This window comes from Anser brachyrhynchus (genome assembly GCF_964034855.1).
Source record: "Anser brachyrhynchus genome assembly, chromosome: 11".
Taxonomy (NCBI): domain Eukaryota; kingdom Metazoa; phylum Chordata; class Aves; order Anseriformes; family Anatidae; genus Anser; species Anser brachyrhynchus.
The window spans coordinates 6,760,170-6,786,376 of NC_137706.1; the positions used below are offsets into that span (position 1 = coordinate 6,760,170).

General features: G+C 39.6%; 1 protein-coding gene across 12 annotated transcripts in view; it reads right to left on the reverse strand.

The window, feature by feature from the left end:
- RORA (RAR related orphan receptor A) overlaps positions 1-26,207 on the reverse strand; it is a 432,323-nt gene that overhangs the window by 31,478 nt on the left and 374,638 nt on the right. The window contains exon 1 of one of the 12 annotated variants that reach the window (XM_080608118.1): positions 8,649-14,833. The exons of the other annotated variants lie outside the window; for them this stretch is intronic. Within the exon in view, the coding sequence (XP_080464244.1) occupies positions 8,649-8,730 (82 nt within the window). The 5' untranslated portion in view covers positions 8,731-14,833. Of the gene's footprint in view, positions 1-8,648; positions 14,834-26,207 lie in introns of those variants that run through there. 12 annotated transcript variants of the gene reach the window in all.

Sequence of the window (26,207 nt, forward strand, 5' to 3'; positions counted from 1 at the left end):
CCATAGGAGATACAGGATACAAAAGCCCTCATTTTTATATCAAACTTACATATATATATATAAAATTATATATATATACTTGTAATTCAGTTTACTGTGTGACAAAACTCTCTGCATGCATCTCTAAATGGCAACTCCTTCCCAGAAATGGGAATATACATGGAATACAAGGATTTAATAAGGGACTCCCCATCTACTCAGGAATACTGCTTCAACTGCTTTCAGAGAAGGCAGCAGCAGTTATTTTGCTAGCCAAGTATCTCTTCAGACAGGACCAGGCTGAGGCAGTAGCTTCTAATGCCAGAGACCAGCAGTTAACATTTTATGTATGCTTGTGTGTGCTCACACAAACACACTGAATGCGTCTATCAGCTGGATAGCAAGAAAAATCCAAAGAATGCACCTTCTGTCCTGCAGTTGTGTTGGATCGGCCGACATTGATTTTCCTGAACTGGATTATCCTGAACAGGAATACAAACACAACCCTTGCTGCGTCTCTCACCCTGATTTATTAAACAGCCAAAGTGCAGTTAATCTCCTGCGAGGAACTCAAACCTATTCTCAAGATATGCCTGATAGCTTCAGAGAGCCTTTATTTCATCCAGTTCATGGCTATCCAGTCTGTGACAACACATAAAATCGCACCTAAGATATTGCATTAGCCTAACTTCCATTGTACTCTCAACAAGGCTTTCAAAAAGTCCCGTCCACTCTTTCGAACGCCGTATTTTACATGCTATTAAATCCCTAACTGACTGCTTATTATTAAATAGAATCATCTTTTATAACAAGAATGCTACTGTATGCTCCACTTCATTGCAACACACAACCACAGCACAGGATCAGGCCAAAACTCAAGACCAGTAGTCTTGAGAGTACTGTCAGAGTACAGCACTCACTGCGCTAAACTGTTACTTCAAAATATTCTCCTTGCAACATCAAATGCAGTGAACGGAGCACCTGAATAGTACCCATTTGCTCCCAGGAACCTAATAGCAGCTGAAATACTCTGCTAAGGGAAGCAGTACCCAGCAGCTAAGGGACTACATTGTTGTTTGCCTGGTATTTCCATATCAGCAGCTTTCAAAATATTTTTGTACTGCAGGACACCACTTGCATCTGCTTCCATTGTAAGGATCTTTGCGTTCTTGACATTTAATCCCACACCTTCCCTGCAGCAACGAATGATAGGCTGAAATTAAAAGGTCTGTTTAGGATGCTAAAGGAGACAAATACTTCTGCTCTGCAGTCGTGCAAAAAAGTGTTTTAATTTCACTTTGCTCTCAGCTAACACATTAAACACAACAAGGCAGGAATTGAAATAATAAAAGAGAAAAATACAGCGTATGTTATTTTATTAATTTGTTCTCTGCATTGTTAGGAGAGCATCCGATGATTACAAAGCCTCAGAACAGAAAGGGTAGCATAACCTCCCCTGAAGTTAACACTTTATATTACCAAATTGAACAGACTGAAATTCACACAAGTTCAACATTCGTATAACATCAAAAGTTCAATTTCAGAGAGAAATCCTATGGGCAGATTCTGGAATAGATCTATTGATTCCCACTTGTAACTTTTCAACATGCAATTATTTTTCTACTCTGCTACAAGGAGTCACTAGCCTTCTCCAACTCCTTTGGCAGAACAGCAATAAAGCTCATCTGAACAGCTACATGGTAATATATTTTTCACATTTCACTTTTATATGCATAATTACTGCCTTATTACGAAGAGGTATGATATAATCGGATCTTGTTTATCTACAATCTCCAGCATATTAGTTAAATCACCCATGAAACCTGTCTATGCAATCTCTGTTTCTTAAGCAACAGGACATTTGCAGAGTGTTTCTGAAGGAATGTAACATGCCTTCAAAGTGATGGCCTGAAGCTAGCTTACTAATAGCCTAAAAGGTGCAATAATTGGTCCCAAATGCATTTGCCAGGGTCCTTTACTGTTAGAAAAGAATCGACAGAGGTTCACAGGCTCCAGCTCTGCCGGTATGTGCTGACCAGTGTGCATACGAACTGCAGCACCAAATCCAGAATCATTTCAGAACTCCTGATTCCCTAGAATTTACTACACCTTCAAGGTACTTACTTTCAAGAGCACATAGCATTTACAATTTCAACTTAACATTTCACTTAGAGATACAGTACAGTGGGATGAAACTCAGAAACATAAATTACTTGGGACTGCCACAACCAATTGTATTACAAATTAATGCCTGGAAAGACATCAGATCAATTACTGCTCTATGTGGTTGCCTCTGCAAATCAGCTCATTGAAATGGAATCCCTGTCGCAAGTTCATACACTTTCCATATAGCATGAAAGGACCTGGATACTTTAAACTTACTAAATGCAAATTGCCTGTGCCAAGATTATGCATTTTTCTTACGAGGGTGAAAATATTTTCTGCACTTATAACTTTGACATGCAAATATGTACTTGCTAAAACCTTGTTCTTATGCAAACAAGGCAGGTGGGAAATATTTTTACATGTCAAGAGTATGTTCCAACTTGGTTTCTCACATTCCCAGAGTTACTTAGAGCTTCCTGCCGTGTTCTCATTAATTGTACCTGTGCTGTGCTTACATATATTTATATAGTGTATTTTCCAAGATTGTATAAAATACTGTAATTCATATTTTAGACTAGAATTAGCCTAAATTACAGTTTACAATTTCTGTCTCCTGAGGTGGTGCTCAGGCTGATTCTGGTTCATGCATGAGCAAATTATTTCTTAAATATGAACAGCAGAAAAAAATAAACTCTCGTGGTTGCTTAGAAACCGCTACAGATACCCAGGTGACAGATGCCATCTGTATTCCCAGATTAAAGGCCTGAGAATCTTTCACACCCTGAAATAACAGTGCTCCAGAATACTACCAATGATGTCCTCTGCCAAAGGCAGTGATGAATAGGAAGTGAAGCCCAAACAAACCACCAGGAGCAACAGATACGAACCCAAGCACAAAGACCCACCTCAAGCATTGAACAAACTGCTAGAGAAACAGCTCCTGAGAGAAAGACATGGCCATTAAGGGCCACAGGTAGCAGTTATGACACGATGTCAAACACAGGGCGCTCTAATGTAAAACTGAAGGGCATCTGACACCCACTTCTATATACGTGTATACTGAAGATCTCTTAAAACGCAGCTATTCCTATCACTGGAACGTCAGGCAGTTTCCAAGAAATGTATCTTCTTTCTGCTGTAATGCTGTATGATGGTTTATTTTATAGCAGTAAAACTGAGTGCAGACTGATTGCTTGAAATCAGACAGAACAGTAACTTGAGTCCAAGCACTGCAAGAGAAAAAAAAAGTGTTTTGTCCCCTGAACCATTCTTCTTCCTCCATCCAGTGTGTCTTTACTTGGCAATATTTTTAAGTAGCTCTGGTATGCCTAAATTACATGACTGTCTCCACCTAACTCCTAATGAACATGCCTACCAGACAACCAGAGACAACTAAACAACATCTTTTATTGGCATCTGTAACAGAAGAATATCCCTTATTTCTTCCTACTCCAGGCTTCCCTTCTTTCCCCAGATCTGGACCAGTTTCACTGGACTTGCCTGCCTTTTCAGGTCTCTGGCCAAACCAACCCCTCCAGACAGCCTCTCCCTTTTTATTAATTCCCACATAATGAAATGCTGCTTTATTCCTTGTCTGGTTTGAGCAACAGAGGAAAGAAAACTAATTAATTCTGCACTGGTAAGGAAGTGCTCTCTACAAGCTCATCATAATAGTTAGTTTCTTCCTTTCTAACTCCTTGGGCAGACTCCCATCAGGACAAGGCTCCGTACAGCCATGGAAGCAAGGAATATCCTTCTCCTCAGTTCTGACATCTAAGTAGAAACACATTGGGCCTCGACACAGAAAAGTGTATTATCAATCCACCCTGAAGAAAACATTCTTCAGAAGGAAAAAAAAAAAGATTTTCCAAAGACCTAAGTTTTCTCTTCTCTTCTCTGTTAAGGTGTCTGAATGAAAATTCCAGATGTACACCCTCTTTTTTTATTCAGTAAAGATGGACCGAAGCTTGTACTGGTTACTGTGTCAGACTGAACTCTATTTCTTAAAAGCTATATGGGCACTAAGCATCCTTCTTGGATCCACTTGCTTTCTGGTGAAAGCACTATAGCCAAAATTGCTAGCTGAACTGAAGACTTCAAGGCCAGATGTGGTGTGCATATTACAGTCAGGACAGGAGCTAGGGTCTCCCGAGACTCAGGGTACTGCTTAAGTTATCCCCTCTTTTTCTTCAAGAAACATTTAAATTCCCTTCCCTGGACGTGGCTTACCAGTCCCCTGCTTCAGAGGGCATGTAGAACTTTGTAGCTAATTCAGAAGCATTTTGAATGAAGCACGATACATATACAAATTGGGCTAACTTGTTTCTAAAGGGATGCAGTTTGTGCCAGACGATGTTGCTAGTGCTGTTTGGAAGTATATTGATTAAATTAGGAGGCATACATATTCACTGACATATTCATACATATTCATTGACTCAAACAAGGGTACTGCATGTAATGTGGTATTTAAAGCAACATAATATCTGATCACAAACTGAATTAACAAGGAATGATTTTACTATATAATATTCTAATCTTCCTGCACTTTCAGCTTCATTACCTAAATAATTTGCTGTCATGTACCCTAAGTAATTTGAGCTGGCTGCAAATTACTTGCCTCTGAACACCTGCAGCTTACAAACACTGCAATTCCACTAAACTAAAAGCCAGTGGCAGCACGGCTCTGCCCGTTCCATTAATATGCTACGCTAAGTGACCATCTGTCCACTCATATATATTAAAATATTTAAAGCCTGTGTACTTCTAAAGATGACATCTGGTTGGTAGGTATCTGAGGCATTTTCAGAACACACAGTAACTGCTTGGATCAATAGCTGATGGAGACAAGCTCCATTTACCTGCCCACTCCTTGTGTGAAAGGTCTGTTTATTCTACGTGCAATCCCCACCATAACACCATTCTGGCCATGAGTAGGCCTGCTGGATATTGTAATGGCATAGCTAGTAACAAATAGTTCCTGAGAAGAACTAAGAAAGCTGCCATGCTAGAGACTTGTGTCTTATGGTTGGATTTCTGGGGGGTTACTACAGTTGACATCACAGCAGCTTTCCCAAGATGTGAGAAGTTCATTGTGTCTTTCTCTCCTTTACAAGCTGTCATACCTATAGCTGAGCTCAAGCTGAGCAGCATCCCTCATGGGGGAGTATCACCTGGCCATGTTCAGTTATCATGAAGTGTGCAGGAACACCTCTTTGGGACTGCTGATGCTCTCCAGCTTCCCTAAAACTCACCAACAGTTTGAAAATGGGTTTGGAAATGAAGAAGACAAGGATGGATGGGCAGAAATCAAGACAAACACAACCTCTCTAAGCCTTGTTTCCTTAGGAAATCAAACTAATAATAAAACAAAATAAATACTGAGGTTATGCTGATACAAATCCTTTGAAGTCCGTGGGTGTGATGGGTGGAGTACAAATGAACATAGCCACCAAAGTATTAATTAAAAGTAAAGTATGAGCAACACCTCAAACACATGAGGCAGAAATGCTGCAATGCCAAGGCTGGCTCTTTGGGCCTGAACACAGCTGGATCCCTCTTATTAGGTCAACTGATTGTGTGCAGCACTCCATAATGCTACAAACATTCGGCTTCAAAGAGTATGAAATGAGATGCATGATAAATAGTACAGAACAACAACACGAGCACTTTTGGGGCTTGCAAGGATGAATTTTAGGAATATATCTAAATTCTTTCAGCCTCTGTTACTGATTTAGACACGTCAAAGGGAACAGTGAAGTAAGGGCTCATATTCTTATGCCAGAATCATTGGCATTTATGCTTAATATTCTTCTTTAAACCTCGAAATTTTACTTACACATTTAAAATTAAAGAACCTGAGCTTGCTATTACATTAAGCACTAGCTTCAACAAAGATACCTGAATGCATAATGACAGGAGGATATATGGAAAATAGTTTGGATTCTCCAACAGGCACAACTATTTCTGTGAAGCTGCTGTGGTAAGGTCTCTGTGTATTTTTAATTTTATATTAAAATGGAAAATTCCTGAAAAAAACTTTAATAGAACATCAAAATAGACAACCTCTGTAAGGAAAAAATAAAACAAAATGAAGTTCCCAACACAAAATATAGGACTTCTACGAGGGTTTAGGAACACAAACAATGTAAAAAATGACTAAACGTTTTAAGAGGAACTCAGAGAGATGATGTCTGCTCCTGCTCAGTCATGTGTGTAACACAAAATCATTTTTTTTTCTTTTTACTGCAGTCTCATCTCCCTCCACTGTCTTGTCTTTATTCATCCAGAAAAATTCTCGTTCTTCTTGATCCAACAAGGCAACTTGGTATCTCAACATTTCTAGAATGAAACAACTGGAATACCTATTTTTTTCCTTCTATTTTTGAGGAAAAAAGAGCAGTAATCTAATTTGCAGTTGAAAACTAGATGGTTTGATTTTCCTTGTTGAAGGAATGACTGGTAGAGACAATTCTAGCTTGGGACTACAGGCACATTATGAAGGCAAACCACAGATCAGAAATCATACTAAAGTAGTGAGCTTCATGCCTTGGCTCAAAATAATCGGGGCTGCCACATCCAGACATGTTCTGTCATCCAGGAGCACAGAAAACTAGTTCTTTTGGAATATCTGTCCTTACTTGATAGGACATGCAACTTATAACTAAAATCTATCAGTTTGTGAAATTGAGGGGGGTTTGAAAGCTCCACCTTTGTTACTACTTCCATGAAATTGAATTGAACAGGAATCGTGTGGATGGTTGAAATAATACAGCAGAAGTTGTACAATGCAGTAAGATATGTAACAATGATATAAACTCTTTCAAGGATAAGACAAAACTAAGAAAATCCTAACCACTTTCTGGTTCCAGATCTGGGGAAAGAATTGTTCTCTAGACCCCACCCACAGGCATAGTAACCAAAATTAATGGCAAGGACTAGAAGAGGGAAGAATGGAGAAGGTTCTATGCATTTCACATCCAAAGCATTTTAAGACTGGTTTGACTATTTTGATACGGTCAGAAAATATTTCCACATTATATTTATTCAACAAAAAAACAACATTATACTCCATAATACTATATATAAAGCTTCTTGCTTTCTTTCTTGGTCACTCAGTTGCTTACGAATAAACATACAACTATTTTATTCTCTCCTCTGGCTCAAAATTAACACTAGATGTATTGGCTATGATGAGGAAGGTTTGGAGTATGATTAATTTAAGGACTAAGCTAAATATAATTGTTGTTAAATAAAGCAATGCAGTACAGCAGGTTTTCAACACAAACAAAAACACACTTGACACTGCAATCATGTGACTGCCTTTACTGAAACGCAACATAGATTTATTCAAAGCCCTGGACTGCATGTCAAGAAGTAGATACTATAATTCTCATACTACTGCTAATTTGCTATGTGAATGGAGACACTGGTCCATTTCTCATTTTCTCTATCTACATAATCAGGATAATCAGTCTTTAGTTCTACACAGCTATCTTAGGCAACTGGTACATACTGCCAAGCCTTGCATCTTCGTTTTATGACCCAAGAAGCAAGTCTGTAGACCTCCAAACAAACACCATTCGTCATACATCTGCAGGGTTTTGCACTGCTTAGATAAAAGCTGCCACAAAACTACACAATAGTGATTGTGACAAGACCAGTTATCTGATTAAAATGAACAAAAAAATTAATAAAGCCTACAGGTTTAATTGCATACCTACAAAAGGTTGCTCTTGACAAAATTACACAAAATACAACTTTCAGAAGCAACACAGGTGTGAGCTATGACCACAGTAACTGGCAGCACTGCCTGGTTTTTCTGTTCTGATTTGCTACTGCATTTATTCAGTAAGCAGCAAGCTAGCAGTTATTTCATTCCACGCTATGTTGATATAGGATTCTAGACTTCACTTGGTTTTTGTCATCCCTAATTTCTTCCTTCAGATAACCACTAACCTTGGGTATCTGTGAAGAGGAACACCTGCAGCAGGGGCATAAGCACAGTTCTATTAAGATACATTCTATACCATGCTGCTCTGCTGCTAGAACAAACCAATGCATATTGCCTGTTAAAATAAAAAAGGGAAGGAGAACGGAAAGAAAGAAAGAAAAAGAAGTGAGCTGGCAGGCCAAGACGCATGTTCACCTGAAGGCAGAGAAAGTGCCCTGATACACTCAGACACACGGGGGTTTCTTGAACTCTTTGCAATTATTTTTCTCTTATATTAGATAAAAACAAATCTACGCTGATTTGTACTCCATATAGAGTTGGGTCTTTCTTTCTTAGTAGTAACAGAGAGGAAGAAAAAGTGAAATTTGCATGAGAACGTAATCTGGAAGAAATTATTTTCTGGAACGAGCTGGAGAATAATAAAAGCATTCTCGCCTCCCTGCCAAAAGGAGACAAACCCCTCCAACTGCATTGAAAAGCTGAAACATATCTATATTTCTATATATTTATACAAAATACCGAAATAAACAGAAATAAGAGAAACTAACGAGGACAATTTCAATAAGGAATGTCTTTTAATAATGTCATGTTTCAGAGTGGAAATCTAAATTACCTCTAACATTTGCTCTGTTGATTAATGCATAGCATCCACCTTTTCTATGAAATTTCCTACTCTGAGCTGTAGGAGCTGGCATTCTGAAGACGGAATTTGTTAACTCCAGCACTGTCCTCCCACCTTCTTCTTCCTAATTAAATGTGCTGGCCTATGGGAGCATCTCAACGTATTTATTTGTTTCCAGCATGAAAACAAAGAAGAAATTACAAAACACTTGTTAATTTTAAACCAGAGTAAAGTATGCCAGCACAACAGCCTTTACTTGAATTATTTTTCAAGGGTTTTGAACAGTCTTAAATTATCAATACTTTGAAGACAATCATTTTAGTCCCTATTAAAAGGCATATAGTTACATTGTATTCCAAATTATGAGATTTAATTAGTTGGTAGCTAAATTGCACTAGCATTAGTTCTCTAAGGAAAGATCTTTTACTAGGCTTTTTGAAACAGTGGTAAAAGAGGTACTTCACTTGCAATGTGGTATGAAAATTATTAACAATTTCAACTAAATTCATTAGTAATGTGAATCACGGAACATTAGGTCAATGAGATTAAATGTGACTGTGCGTAATGCTTCCATTTCATTCTTTCTATGCATAGGCAGATAGCTCTCTGATCAATCCATAATTCCTGAATGCATGCTCCTACTTCGCAGGTTTCCCCTGGTTAGTGACCTATCACCTCCGCCTGTTCCCTATTCCAATGCACATGTTTTCTGTTACACTTACAGTTTGGCCAAGTCATGGTGCAGTTCAGTATTTATTACCCCCAAGAGAGCAACTGTCAGTCTGGAAAAAGGAATATGGAAAGCATCCGGAAAATACAACACGATATACTTCACCAATAAGGCAAGTGTCCCTTTAAACAAAGGGTTTTGTCATGATTCAAGTTTGTCCTGCCATTTTGCTGGTCTGCAAAAATTTTATTAAGGGTTTGGCCTCCGCACAAATTGCAGGATGTATCACTGTGTATTGAGAAATGGTACTTTGTATGAATAAGTTAAAGCCAGACAAACATGGCTAGTGCAGAAGACACTTCCTTGCAAAAGAGCTGCACTTTGATGAAAAAATATTCAAAAACTCTATGTAATTCTAGAAGAAAAAGTAGCATGAAAAAATATTTCACCCAGACTAGAAAAGCTCCATCATTCTCAAGTGACTACATCTTCCTTTTTAAGATATTTTCATTTTCTTTTTGGCTGTACACAAATTTGATGTCATTAAAAAGTTTTCCTTTGATGCCGTATGCCAAGTGGAATCATTAGTTTCTCACAAAGGTGTGCTCTCAATGTCTAGTTTAAATTTTCATTTTCAGATGATTCATTTAAGGGATGAACAAGAACAACCAAAAACAACTTCAGAACTCTAAACAGTAAAAAGCTTGTTTAACACTTGCTCATTTTTAATTTCCTCCAACACCTCCTGTCTGGATTCACGTGGCAGTCAATACTGAGAATTTATTCTGCAACTCCTTCAGTGCTATTTGGCTGCCAGCAGCTCACCTACTCAGGCCCAAACCAGGATCCCTCAAACCTCACAAAGGGGTTCCTCTGGAGTCTGTATTCTGCATCTTCCCAACTGGCACAGGGACATACTTTTTTTTTTTTTAATTATTTTTTTAATCCAAGGATGCTGTCCATTGCCACCGTTTTTAGTGTCTATGTGCTGTCTCATCTTTTCACGGCTCCTCTGCGTGTTCTCTTCAAATGTCTTTAGAGAATTAATAAAACTACTTTTAGTAGTCTTCTTGACTTGCATTAAGTTCCTTGGTGGTCCCTCATTCTTATGAAGCCAGGCCAGGACTGCCCATCTTGCCAAGGACAGGGAGAGCTGCTGGAGGGCAGCCAGCTCTGCCTGTTGGTGGTTGGGTGCACATTTTTCTCCTCCTTCAGATGTTCACAGGAAGGAAATGCTATGTATGACCCGTTCGCAAGAATGACACCAGGAAGGAGAACATGCAGGATCATATCAGAGATGGAAATTGTGTAGGGTGGGGCTTACTGCATAATAAAAACCGCCTAGTGAACACTCTCAAAAACATTTCTGCCAGAGACAGTTTTCAACATATTCTTCAAACCATGCATTACGTGCATGTGATTTGTTGTCCCCTCCCAATCACATTCACGCCATCTCCCTGGCCTCGGCTCTGGTTCTGTAGTTCTTCTCATCATGTCTGTATATACTATCCTCAGTGTTTGAAAATCATCTTCAGTTTTTGACAAGGATGATGGAAGGAAAAAAAGAAAAATACTTCCTCACAAAAACATTTGAGAAAATTACAAGCTTGTGAAAAGAAAAGGTGAAAGATCTTCCTTTGCCACAACTATATTAGGTGCTCTGACCTCCATTAAAACCCTTTCTTTCAACTATTCATTTCATAGTATTTCATTTCCTACCTCTCCATGATAAAAGCAACTGCAAGGTAATAGATAACACAAGTTTGCTTGCTGTTTCAAGTAGATAAATTAATGCTTTACACTAAAAAAGCTTTCAGAGTGTCCTCAGATGCTATTTAACTAATATTTTACATTAAAACATCTACAGTTGGACTCCGGCAGCAAATATCTGACTAAAACTTACAATTGCTCTGTTACGCTGCTCTATGCACAGGATACCTCCATCACATACATTAAGGAAGCTTAAAGTTAAGCTTCACATATTTAAACACTAACAAAGTCTACTTAATGGCAGTCTTCAAAATGACAGTGGCCTCCTAATCTGCTGGAGATAAAGAAGTGCCAAGATTAACGATTACATAAGTGCATCGCGGAGCCCAGAAATAATAATCAGCTCTTCTGTTGTTATTTGTGTATAAAGGCTATTAGTCATCTGACATTCCAAAATCCAATTTAAAGTTGTTAAACCCCTTTCACACACTTGAGGTTGGAAAAACTAGACGTTCGAAAAGGGAAAGGAAGGGCTTGATTTACTAATTCTTTTCCCCCTTAGTGATTTTGCTCTAAGCCAAATCTCAGTAAGAAACGCAAAAAAAAAAATAAGCTTTTAAACAACGCCTAGAGTAACTGATGTAGCTGCTGAAGGAATAATACCAATAAAATCCTAACATGCTTAGATAGCAAAATTAAAAATAATGGCTACAAACAAAACAAGCAACTATTCTGTAGGAAAAGATCCTATTGAATTGTGCAGACCTGAAAATAGTGAAGAGCTTCAGAAAATAAGCATGGTAAGAAACCAGAGGTGCTCTGACACCAAACACCCATCTCAGTCTAGTAACAGTATCAGTAAGAATTTACTGTGTTCATATAAGCACAATATTGTTTGCAAGAGACCAATCTGTTCTTGGCAGATTGAGGCAAATGAAAGGTCTGACTGAAGCCTCTCTAAACACTACACGATCAATTCTTTTTCTACAAAGATCCTTATAATTCAAAATAACCCTCTTTGTTCCAGACTAAGACTGAAAACCAAATTGAGGAAAAAAAAAAGTGTCTTCTCCTGGTTCCTACATTGCTCCTTGGGCTCTGCAGCTGACATGGAATGCGACAGGAAAACAGGTGGGCACGTCCGTGCCCTCTCCCTCTGATCAGCTGGTCCTGCCTCCCCTCCTTGAAGCCCGCACAGACAGGACAGCACGGCAGCTGGGAGCTTTGTCGCCAGCCATGTGTGCAGCGGGTAAACAGGCACGCTGCACATCGTGCTTGCCTCTCAGGGGAGCAGTCAATTACAATCCAATTTGCAGCACAAATTGCTGCAGCCCTGAATGCAGAATTCCCCTCCGGCTTAAAAATGCCACAGAAAGGGCAGCAGAGCAAGCCCTGACAGCCAGACATGAGGGGTGTGCGTGGCAGACAGATCTACAGACCGACCGCTGCAACACAATCTTGTTGGTGATGACCTGGGCCTTGGGCTGAAACGGCAGCTATAGGATCCACTGCCCCTGCTGGGGAAAAGACTGGCCTGGGAGCAGCCGCCCTCCAGAGAGGGCAGGCCCCACGCCCTCAACTTTACACTAACTTTCTCTGTGGTATCAAGAGAGAAGCGAGCTGACAGCTGTGATTCAAGCTGATGAAGTTAATCATGAGGATACATGTAAAGGAAGGACAAGCTGTCTGAGCTCACGTAGCAGCAGATCCGAGGCAGGCTTTCTCCTTCCCTGTTGTGACTCCATTAGTGTAACAACCTCAGCTGCTTGTACAGCAGAACGGATCTGTTGTGGACTCTGTGCAAAAAGCTTTTCCTTTATGGCTGTGTACTGATTTTCTAGTGTTCCCTAAGGTAAAGTCAATTAAGTGATAACTGCTTCTCTGCAGAGAGTATTCAAAATGCCCATATCTCCACCCAGATAAGTCTTCAGCTTTGCCTGCCTATTTATCTCCAACTCTTAGAAATTACTGCCATGAACGCTCCAGCGCCTTCACCCATTATCTTTGCAATCCTGCTTCTTCCTAACAGAAAGGCAAAAAGCCCAACACATAATAGCTCTACCACTATGACCTCACTGGGAAGTAAAATGATACAAGCAAATTAGTATCAGCTGATCTACTGCAGTGTAGTTACCAGCATATTTTGCTGCTCTCAAAGTTCATTCAACTTTTCATCTAACCTATATAGGTAAGAAAATATGATGTGCCATCAGAGGCTCCCATACTCTAGAAATAATACCAGTTTGCATTGTGAGTTACCTAATGTGATTACAAAAATACAAGCTCTCATCTTTAGTGTTGTGCCAGTTGACCATCAGACTTGAAAATTATAACATTCTTTTCAATGTGGATAACACAATGTTATTCTCCTGCACACGCCTCTAGGACAGCATTTTTACCTCAACATGTGATGATTCACGTTGCGTATTATGGTCACACGGGTTAAATACGTTCTCATGTTTTCAAGCGGGGAAAAAAAACGACAACAATATCAAAGCTGAAAAAATCCTACTACCAAAACCAAAGGAACCTGATGATGTGGATGCACTGCCTTATCATCAACATTCATATGATTACTGTAATACTTCATTTATACCTCTATTTATTAACAAGTAATAATAATAATAATAATAACAGAAATTGCAAAATGATCCCTCAGAGAACCAAACAGAGAACACTGGCATCTTTTTCAGACGGCTCTGAAAGTACAAAGGAGCAGAAGGCAATCCTATGCCCCACAGAAAGGGGCAGAATACACGTATTGGGTAGAGTATGTGTATTAGCAGGAAATTACAGTATAAAACGATTGAATCATTTGCCGCTAAATTCATTTGAGAGATGAAAAGGTAAGAACCAACTTGCTTTGCATTGTTAATACTAGGTTCGAAAGGCCAAATGACAAAATGGCAGAAGCAGGCGAGTAGTGAATGTATTTGATCTGTGTTTCCTAAAACAAAAGAGGCTTGATAAAGATTAGAGTAAAATAATAGAAACAACACCTGTATTATTGTAATAATTGTATCCAAAGATACTGAAAACCATTTACGGAGCTTTGCAAGGACAAGAAACCAACCTCGTAACCAGAGCTGAATGAAGCCACAGAATATTTTACTGAGAATGAAGATAATCTCTCAACCCTTTCACAACAGTCTTCACCCATCACTCCTGCTGATGTTTCTTTTTATGCTTGTGTTCTGCATATGCCAGAAGACAGACAAGAACGAACGCCAAGCAACTCCAACTGTTGACAGTTTTAACGCTGTACTGTTCTAGAACACATACAGAGTCCTTTACTACGCTGTCTTTGATAAAGAACCAAAACGTTTAACCAGAACTCCCACATTTCTGCTCTTGGAAGAAGAATTGTAGCATAACTTTGATTATCCAAAGCTACCAGGGGACAAGTGGAAGCAGAGATAAGTGGGGGAGCAGCCAGAGGTCTTCTGTGAATAATGGCAGTGAAACGGGAGGAAACAAAACTCAACAAAGAAGGATTGTTGGCTCAGCTCAGACCTAAAGTTTCCCTGTTCCTGAATGGAGCATTCATAAGTAAAATAAGCTTCTCAAACCAAGCATTCTAAATTTTTGTAAAAACCATTTGACAGAGTGAAGGATTATTCATTTTGGTACTTGACTCTCCAGAGAGAGAGACAGCTGTTGTTCTTACTGCAGCAATTTATTAACCGGTTGTACAGCTGTAACAACTCTCCTCCTGGTTGTCTCAATGGTTAACAAGCAGCCAGTCTCTTTCCAAATCCCTGTTTTCCCCAAGTATTATTCAGAGAACATTGCTACAAGAAGTTCCAAAACCAATTGAAAATACAGATATATCACAAACCTTAACATCTGGGCAGAATCCACACAGAAGAAATATATTCAGGTGCTTTACACATGAAGATTAAGTTTTTACTTAAATTATTGCAGCATAAGTTAGTGACAATGGAGTAGGAGAGTCACTTTGGATTTAGCATGGAACCTGGCCCAGGGCACTGGAACACAGAACAGAAATAAATACTAATCATGCTTGCTCACACTGAGAGGATTAGATAAATACAGACGTAGGAAATTAAAACCACAACAAGATGACCCCATGCTTATGATTTCCCTGTTGTACCAGATCAGTCAATATGAATAATTGACATTGTAAATTGAAATCCTCAGATAAAAGTAATAGTTTTACCGCTTTATTTCTCTTCACTCACACATGAATTGAGTAGACTATCTCTGACAATGCCATGGTTTAATATTCTAAACACACTATCTCCTTTAACAATGCCTGGAATAGAAACAAGCTGCTGAGCCAGATCCTCAAGGGGTGAAAATCAACATTGCTACGCTGACTTCAGTGGAAGCACATTGATCTACACCAGCTAAAGGTTTGGGCCCTAGTGGGCAATTAGGTTTCTATTATATGCTAATTTAAATAATGTACCACAGAACATTTGCTGTACAATAACGCAAGGCTACATTCTTCTGTAGAGAAGGACAAGCATTTGCTGTGACAGGGTGAGAGTTATGTATTCTGGTTTCAAGGAGCAGGATGAAGTTTCGGTATAAACTACTGCTCATAACAACATTTTTAAACCTGTAATTACTCACACTGTACTACTTTAGGAAGCCTGTAATTATTTTGTAACTTCTTACCAATGTCTAGTCTAGTTTGTAATTGCTAACACTGCCTCCTTCAAAGGAATTAGTGACTACGTTAAAATCTGTTTTTTTGCTAGGTTTCTACTATAGAGTGGCTGTGCTGTTACGTTACAATCTGTGTTCAGCAGAGGAGGAAATATCAAACTGATCTATGTCCAAATCTTGAGCCTTTGAGCAAAGCCTGAACAAAACAAATGAGTAAAACAATCACCCACACTTTTCTTATGAGGCTTCTGCAATAGCAGAGTTGAAAAAAGGACTGTGGCTGCAGCTGACACAGGCCAGAGTTTTTTCTCAACAGAAGTTTATACCACTGAGGACCATCTGCAACAGCCTCTCACTTTCCCAGGGAGGCCTCATGCTCCAGCCAGAATATGAAAATGAGAAAAGTGGGGGAGACAGTTCAGCCACAACAACAGCAAAAAAAGTTCTTCAGGGTCTCAGCTGTTTCAGGAGGTCATAAGGCAATTCAGGTGGAAGGATACCATCACCACGTAAAAAAAACCTTAACAGCAGTTGTTAAAGTTCTGTTCTCTTCTGAAGCAATTTTTTATATGTGAAAAATGTTTCTCTTATGCTACTCCTAAGTGTTTGTTATTGTCATCTTTCTTTCCTTAGTTGTCAACAAGCAAGTTATTAACATACCTACTTGAAGTTTTCTGGAATTCTGATATACATGCTTTATTTTGAAAGCTAGAAGCACACCTCAGCAGAGCAATTTGGAAGCTCTCTGAACAGCACGTTTGGGAGCAGGAACAGCAAAACAGGGCATTCTACCTGTACGCATGACTCTCACATATAAGTCACAGCAGAAATCTCTTGGAGATAATCTGCAGCTAAAGACCAACATCCTTCCCCCCCTCCCCCCCCCCCAGCATACACCATTTTGATTTGTCTTGTTTTCTGAGGAACCACTCACAATAGAGAGGGAAGGTAACATGAGCTGACGTGGGTCCAGGTGTTGCACTGTGAGATGTGGTAGTAGGCTGCAACACTGACCTTATGTAATTCCCTTCATAAACATACTTATCCTGGTAGTAGTGACCTTCCCCAGCTGCATTTGTAACTCTTCAGAAATAGCTGAATTTTGAGCCGAAAAAGTTTATATAGAGTCAAACGTTTTTAATGATAGCAGCCACACAAGAAAAACTTGCCATGCGGGTAACAAAATGTCGTCATGAGAACTCATCCACAGCTTTACCAAACTCCCCACTTCTCAGCTGCCCCTTCACCGTGCTTTGTGGAGGCTCTACAGACACGGTGAAAATCCCACATTCGCAATCTACACTCAAAAGAAGAAACTAGAACCAATTTCGCTTAAGGTTTTGATTTTGTTTCCATTCCCACCAGGGACAGGCGCACACAACCCCACCACACCAGCTCCACAAGCCATGCACCAGCAGCAACCTTCAGCCATTGAAAGGCACTGTCCTCCCTTTCCTCTCCCCCTCCTCCTGTGCCTGTACAGCTGCACCTCGTGAGCCAGACGAGGCAACGACTCACGCTGAAACTGTTCTTTGGTGGATTAACTTTACCCTGAATCGGTTTCCTGACTTAATTCCCCACGTGACTGCAGAGATGCTGTTGTGCTCGCGCAAGGGAGGGGTGCATCTGTTTGGCACTGCTTGCCTCTGGAAGGTTAGAACACACACAACTGAACTGCTAGTCCTACAAATCAGGAAGAGGAGGCAAGGGGGAGCAGACAGAAGGACGAGGAGCACAGGCTGGTTTTCCAAGAAACTGAATAGTCTATGAATAAGTCACTGGTTTCTATGTCCAATATTGCTGTGAAACTTCAGGCAAGTCACTTATTTGATGTGTCAATTCCTCAGCTGTGAAATGAGGACACTTTCTTACATCACCAAAGTGTTGTAAGTTGAAAATTAATGACTGAGGTACTTGGATACCCTGGTGACGAGGGCCAAGTCCATACGTAGCTAAGAGAGAGGAGTGATTAGTGACAGGGAGGGGCTAAGGAATCAACCCATTATTTTTGGTGGACTATTTCCTTAGAGGATAAATGAGAATAACTGCTGCTACTTGATTGCAAGGAATTGAAAGAGCTCTCTGTAGCTCCCTTGTGGGTGGACAACTGAACAATTAAATAGCTATGACCTAATTTTAGTCAAAGACCTTATGTCACAAGGAATTTTCAGGGAGGTGTCTTCTCCATGTGCAAAAAATAATTGCACTGTGGAAGGATAGTTGACCAATATATTAATTTAGCTGTTCAGAATTCAGGAATAGACTGTATCCCATTCCCCTTCCTCATATTCCCAATTCCAAAATTTCTGACCTTAAGAGAGATCCCATACTCAACTGCCTGTTTGAAAATATCCACCTGTCTGCTTAATCAGATTGAGGGAAGTTCTGTGAACATACTGCTTCCAGCACCAGCGTGATGGGGTCAGGCTAAGAAAAAATTTACAGAAGCAGAAACCTATAGGCAGCAGGTGACATTATAATCAAATCTCATGTTCCGTACAAGATAAATGGTGGACTATCACCGAGTGGGCTTTGTGGGTTTTCTGAGACACATATACATACCAGTGATACTAGACGGCATCTTGTTTCAAACTACCGTTGTTATACACAAGGAGCCATCAAGCGATAGAAAATACACTCCAATCCTAGAAGTTGTTTCAATGGCTTGTTTTCCTTGCAGTTAAAAAGATGTCCTTTCCTCCTAGCCTGAATTTTCCTACCTTCTCTCAGAGGAATATGTGAAACGTTTCTTCCCCTCATGCCAACACAGGACCTGCTGTCACAGGATTGAGACGATCTGACTTCAAGTCCCTGCGCTGTTACAAGGATCGCATGTGAAAGCCAGTGCGAGTCACATAACTATCACTGAGTCATGCGTGTGTCTAACTTCTGTAAAACACGTAGGTCTCACTGACAACACCAGGAGTTAAAGGACTAAAAAGCATCATGGAGCTGGGCCCATGCCCTTCTGTAATTCAATTCATACCTGTAGAACATTAGGATTGGAGAATTCCTGTCTGTGAGGATCTGATAAATACTGCAGAGTGCTTGGATACACCAACAGGAACAGAAGCCGTGTAAATACTTAAATAGGTAAATAGTGTTTCAAGTCTTACTGAGCTTATTATAATGTCTCAAGAGCTTATCATGTCCTTGCTAGATTAGACAGAGCGTGCTCAAAAAACACATACAAACATAAGGAAAAGTGCAGTGAAGAAAGTTTTCAAATAGCAGCCTCAAGACTTCAGCTCCTGCCTTATGATTCTGTAATCTGGGTTTGACCACTCTGAAAGCCCCTGGAAAAGAATAGCACTGAAATTCTGTTTCCTCTCCTCTGAGCCAAGGGGTCAGCCCTAAATAATTATTACTACAAAGTTGCATCAATGGGTTAAAAGCATCTGTAGAAAACTAAATCCTGTACTGTCTGGATTTGCACTGAAGACCACTGAAATAGAAGGCAGGCTGAAAACTTCGCAGTCTGGCAGTTTGCAATTAAATCGCTAGGAATGCATAAGCATTATTGGCCTTCCAAAGCAGATCCTTCCAGTTTTATGGGCAGAGAGTTAAGCACCCTGTAAACTGTACTCAAGCCTCAAATTCTCAGCGTTGCATCTGCTTTTGTTCAACATTTTATTTTCTGAAAGTCTTGTGGTTAGGCAATGAATTGTGAGTCTCGATTCCTGGCTATGACACAGGCTTCTTGTGTGGCCCAAGCCAAGTCTCTTAAACTATACTTCAGTACCTTAGTTGGGAAACAGGTAAAACACAACCCTCAGTGATGTTTTGTGCATAAATTAACTTGTGGAAGCCGGTTTTTCAAAGAGTTCACTAATTAACATTATAGACAACCCTACAGATAAAGAGATTATCAGAGGGCTCTGTCTGGCAGCCCTGGCAAAAGGGAAAGAGCACATTCCAGAATTGATGATAGGATCTGCATACAACTCAAGAAAACCAAGCTTACTGAATTACACAAAGATATCTTTAAAGAATATATACTTCTTGGTAAAAAAATATATATTTCTTAGCTGTATGGATTTCATACAACATCGCCTATCTCCTGCATTTAGCTTTCTTTGGAGTGAAATGCCACCATCAGCTGTCAGCACAATTTATATAAGACATGTTGACAAAATTTTACTGACTTGGAGGGATTCTGAAATATTTACTAAGTTTGGAACAAGAGTTTTATGTTGGACACATTTTCCACAAATATTCAAGTCTAAGTTGCTGGAGAATGCAAAGACAATACAGTATGTCTTACAATAAACATGTTGACTATCACAGATTTTAAGGTATAAGCTAATTGGGGTAGATGATATGTTTTTCCTGTGTTTATACAGTGCCTACAATCTGGCTCATGCTTACAACAAAGAAGAAAGTTCATTAAACTTCCAAATGTCATATACCAGTACAATATCTAAGCACGAAACTGAACTACAACAAAATAAATTAGAGCTTTCTCATTAGCTTGACCAGAAATAGACTACAAACAGGAATGAACATTAATAATTGTTGTTCTATCTATGCTTACAAGAAATTAAAATAAGAAAGGACTAAACCTTGAACCTTAAGATTTTATTTTTTAATGATATAGGATGAACAAACTCAGTCTTCACTATTACATGCTTTATGTAACCCAGACGTATCAAACTTCTTAAGCTCATCTCATTTTCTAACAAAGACTGATTCAAATAGTCAACACTGAAAGATAAAAACTAGATAAATTTTATGAAATCTGCGGTTATGGTTCTCAGGAGCCACTGAAAAGTGACTGTACAATTAGGAGCTGAAATATGCTTTCAAACAACAGTGGAAACTGGCTCCAAAATTCTGTCATAAGTTACTGCCTAGCCCACATACCAAAAAGTTAAGAGTTCTCTTTGAAACATTGCAGCTCAGTGGTTACAGGAACTTAATACCCTTTTTGCCTTTGATTTGAAGATCATAATCCAGTACCAGAAAAATCGATTTTTCACTGTTGTTGTGCACCAGTGAATCTACTTGCTTTATTTCAAATAAAGCAACATTAACGTCTCACTAAAGCACAAACATCTGAGCAGTCAGAGCAGCCCATGACAATCCTCAGAACACATGCAACAAACTGCAATTTTCAGATTTCTCAGTCAAAGCTCAGGTGAGCTTCATCTTTGTTTTGTGTTTACTCGCAGGTGATATAATTAATCCATCAAAAACTCTGTTGCAACTTTAATGGCATTCAAAATCAGCATGCCCAAAAATTGTTGCTAAGTTTATTTACAGAAATAAGACTGCCTATGATTTCACGACCAGCTAAACAACATGATTATTTTTCTAAAGCATATATTCGACTCCATGTTGTATACAGTGTTATGGAACGGAGGAGGGCCTGTCTGACCCTTCATGCTTTTCTCCCAGGATACAAAATACAGAGTTAAAGCACCACTGGGGTTTCCCACATATCTTCATACACAGATCTATGACTGGGACTTTGCCATCACTACGCTTCAGTAGATTTCCAGCCTGCTTACATTCTAGTCCAATCCAGTGTAATTTATCATCCCTACATAAAAAGAATTTAAGTGATTACAGAGGAAATACAACCAACGCAAAGCTGTAACTTTTCAGAATTTGGAATCAGTTCTTCTACTGGGGCAGGGAGGAGTGCTCCTTGCCAAAAGAAGCTGGAGAAATGCCACTTTGAAATTAAACCATCCACTTTCGGAATATACACTATGAGGGCAGCAAAGCAGTATTTTGCTATTGATGGCACAGCTCTGAATCCTCCCTGTAAGGCAACAATACCGATCTTTTTTAACATTCAGGTATTTTGCACTTGCTTCTGTGAGCTTAGCAATGGGGAACTTTTTGACCAACACACTTCTACATTACAAGCAGAGGTAGCAGCAAAGAGTCAAGTAACTCTTCCAGACAGAAACTACAGTCACAACCTGGAATAACAGGGCAGCTGGGTCTCCATGTACATGACTGCCTGAGCGGGAGGAGCGGGAAGACAAGCATTACCAAACTGGGCTGTAAATTTCAGCTAGGACCTTAAAATGTGAAGTCTTCCCAAAACTGAGGAGAGCAGGAGCCCATGCAAACAAAGCCTTCCTGGCCCCTTATCTGATGTCAGTGATCCTCTGAAATTAGGTGTTGCCCAGGAAGAGCAGTGGGAAGGTACAGGGCTTGCCACTCCTAGGTGGCACCTGTCTTAAACACATTCCCACGGTTTCTCACAGTCACATTGCCAGAGAGGAAAAATAAACCAACCAAGGCTTGCAGTAGTTCCCTGAGAAAGCTGTGAAAAAGGAGCTATGGCTCCTACCATCTGGTACAGTGGGGAAACTACCCTCTCCTTTCACCAAGTCTCCCTGTAGTCCTAGCACACAGGGAAGGTGGTGTGGCCCAGCAAGAGGAGGATACCAGGCTGGCAGGAGGAAGGCTGATGGCAGCACTCCCAAAGAGGTAGGAACAATCAAGGAGTAAGTGATGACTCACGCTGTGCGATTTATTGCTGGGCATCGTTCCCAAATGTGTTAATAAAGTTGCAGCCAAAGCAATGCATATCCCTTAGGTCTTGGCTTTGTTCAGCCTGGCCAAGATGATCAAGTCTTGTTTTCAAGCAAAACAAGGATGAGATTCTATACAATATTCCTATTGCAAGTGATACATTTGTTTCACTGTTCTACCGCACAGCTTTGCCAACCCACAAGTATTTAGTAAAAGAAGTACAAAACGAGAAAGAAGCAAGCATACGTACAGACATGAAGTCATAAGATTTTAAACTTAAATTTTAGCTTAAATTATTTTTCTTTTCTTTTTTAATGTTCTCTAATTTTAGATGTAAAAGATGACAGACAGTAGTAGTCCTCAGTCACTGTATTCAACTGAAACAAGACGCTAATATGAAACCAGGTAGCAAATGGATTCAATAATTCACGGCTATCATTTTCTTGAAGGTCTTTTGGAAACTGAGAAATTGAGGAAAGAGGAGAGAGGCCAAAGAACTGTTTGAAAGGAAATATTTACTAGATCAGCTGGGGAAGCAGTGGTCAAGCATAAGAACCGTGACAGGTTTCTGTAAGCAGCCTGGTCAAGTGTCACATACCAGTTAGTGACACAGAAGCATTTTTATATAGCGATCACTGTGCAAGCAAATGCTCCTTTTAGCTCTAATTAGAATTAAAAGAGAAGCTATGTTCAAACTTTGACTTTACTACAGCTTTGGATTGTCAGAGATGTAGTAACTCAATATGAACTGGCTGATGTCAGCACTTCACGGGACAGTCGTGTGAGGGACAAAAATTACGAAGCTATTAGAAGGGCAAAGGATAAATGAATCATTTTTGCAGTGTGCAGGATACACTTTCCAGTATTGTCCACAAGTAGGAGAGAGAGTTTCAGAATGGAGTTTGAAGATATCCTTGTTTCAGAAATTAAAGGAGACATGGGCTAAATTAACAGAAGAACATATTGTCAAGCTATATCCTCAAGTAAAACAAGTATAAACTCAAGTACAAACAGGATTTTTTTTAAATGGCAGCTATCAGCTATCTACATCTGTTTCCAAAGCCAGAGCTGACAAGGGAGGGGAGGGGAGGGCAGGAGACAAAAACACTCAAAAACACCCAAAGTCTTTTCACATCTGAATTATGCTTCTCATGGACAAGTGTAAAGTGCATGCTATCATCAGTCAGTAGTTTGCCAAAAAACCTGCAACAAATCTGTGAAAATTGGAAATGACATTCAAAATTGTTCATGACATTCATGACTGACTGATTTCTCTAATAGATTTTAGTAGATTTAGTGGCCTTATAACCCACTAGCCACCTCCAGGAATTCCCCCACTGAAACTCAGGTAGTGAATATAACGCTGTGCCTTACAACACACAGTCCAATCCATCCATGCTTCCAGCATGTGGATCTCTAGTCAAGTTCTGCCACCTTGCATTCTACCGGCAATGTAAATACTACCAGATATGTTATTTCATAAACCTTTTTGTTACCAGGCAAGCTCTGGACATTATGAGTACAAAATATGAAACAAGACACAAGTATGCTTTGATAATGACCAATAGCTCATGACCAACTCCTTACCAGAGTGGGGTGCACGAGACAATCCACTGGGGTGCAGAAAGAAAGGATTTTTATACCATTGATAAATAAATTACTGCATCTATCTCTCATCCTTTTTAAATTTCTCTTCCTGTGCATATTTTATCATGTACATATTAATACAGTAATACACATATATAATTTATAAATAAAAATACATATACTGGGGGTGCATGCTCTCTCTCTCTTTTTTTTTTTTAAAACACTGATAGGGGTACGTGATTAAAACTGTTGGGACACCACTGTTCTAAACAACCTGATAATGCAAACCAACACCTACCGGCTGCCTTCAGTAAGAAACTTATCAGCACGAGGTTCTCCTCTATTAGATACAGGGGGCAGTTCAATAACCGCTTCAGGGAGCAATAAAAGGAAAGGGCAGGTAGATAGCAGGTTCACTGCTGTCACTAGAGTTGAGCTGAGGAACCATGGTTTTGGATGAAGATCTCATAGTACATACGCAAATAAGTAACATGTAAATTCAAATAAAAATACGGTCCCTGTTTAATGGAAAATATAAAAATGTCTTTTCATGTTTTCTTTGCTCCCTTCCTATTTAAGTTCGAAAAGTTGTTGACAAACTCACTCCACTATAATTCTGGTTTTGTATACTTCCACACGTAGTTTAGATAATGACTTCTGTGTTTTGTACAACTTGTTCAAGAGTAAGTTCATACAGGCTTCTTGCTAGCTCATTTTAGTAAACTCAAATCTACCTAGCAATGCATGAGCGAAGCAGAGGCTTGACCCCTTCTGAAAATCCATCGGATGGATGATTTGTTATTAATCACACGTGTAACCAGAATAATTTGTATACATTCAGGGAGCTTGTTACACAAACTTAGACATTGTAGCTACAAAAGGAGCCTTGGCACATTATTTCCATGCCTCTTTCCTCTAACATCCAGAATCTGAAAGCAGCAGTTTCTCTCCGAGTAAAGTGAAAAGCAGGCACGAATTAAGTTCTCCTGAGGGTGCCAGTGAGCTGCACTCACTGCCAGTGAGGGTGCTCTGTTGGTGACCCTGGCCCAGACTGCAAAAAGTTGATAAGAAATTCAGAATTTTTTGGGGGAAAGAGTGTAGGTGTGAGGTATAAGCGTAGCTTTATTGACCAGATGTGAGTTTTGGTAAACCAAAAGACAATTAAAACCCATCTGGTTTCTTCCAGTTGTCACAACCCTCTGGTGTGCTTGGAGCTATTCCAGAAGGCTGCTAAAGGAACAAAGATATCTTGAAGAGTTGAGCATGAAGGATTAGAAAGGTAAAGCACAGAGGTGTTCTAGAGGGCTCTGTCTTTCATTCTTTCATGATGATGTGAAACAGCCAGCTAGAAAGGGACTAAAAGGTACAGTTGCGTTGTTACCCCTAACTGCACTGATAAAGGGATTAAATAAGGCACTGGCAGCTTGCTTTCAAAAGAGAGTGAAAGAAGAACACAAGAAAGTGAATTAGAGATGAAGAACGTTAACATGAAGGAGAGGAAATGAAAGAAATGAAATGAAAGAAATGAGGAACTAGACAGCAAAGGAAAGAGGATCAGGCAATTACACAGCACCTCAGCAAGATGACAGTACTGCGTGCAGCCCCCCTGCAGCCTCACGGAGATGTGAATTCCAAGCAGGAAGATTCTTATATTCACCCAAACTGAATAGCCAAAACAGAAGGTGAAAGATGGAGATCGCAGCAGTACCATGTTTCAGTCTAAAAACATACACACTACTCATTTCCCAATCTGTCTTTTACAATATTAGTTCTCCTTGGTGAAATTAAGAAGTCAAAAACTCTTTCAGAGATTTTGCTTTTTTTGACAGAGTGGAAGCTTCGGAAACTGGGGTTGGGAGGGTGTTTGAGAAGCACAAGCCCCAGCAATCCGCAAAGCTTAGATTTATTGTGTTTTCTCAAACTCCAGAAAAGTCAAAAACGATCCTATTAACAAGTGTAATGAGCAGGTTCACAAAGGCTCACAAAAATTACATTGAAATCCACTGTGTTTTGGTTCCATCTAGATTTTAGTTCTGACGATCAGCTAGCACTTTATCATGAGCTTTACACTATGTATATAAGATGTCAAAGGCGTAACATCTCTCTCTTACATTAAATTGCCTGAATATAACAAACCAATTATTCAATTTAAAATACATCAGAGGAAATTTACCTTGAAAATTTACCAATCTGACAAAAGTTAATGGATTAACTAACAAAATACAATGGTTTTATTCTGCCCAATCTAGTAGGCTCACAGAATAGCCAGATCTTACTGCAAAGCCAAAGACCTTAACACGATAAAAGCAAAAAGCGTTAAGTGTATTAATGCCTGTTCAACAGTGAATTGTCTTTGCAGTATAGCAATGCATTTTCCAGCTTCTGTTCACACTTCTTTGATTACAAAAAACAGAAACACAAACAACCCAACAAACAAGTCACTCTGCATAGCTTAA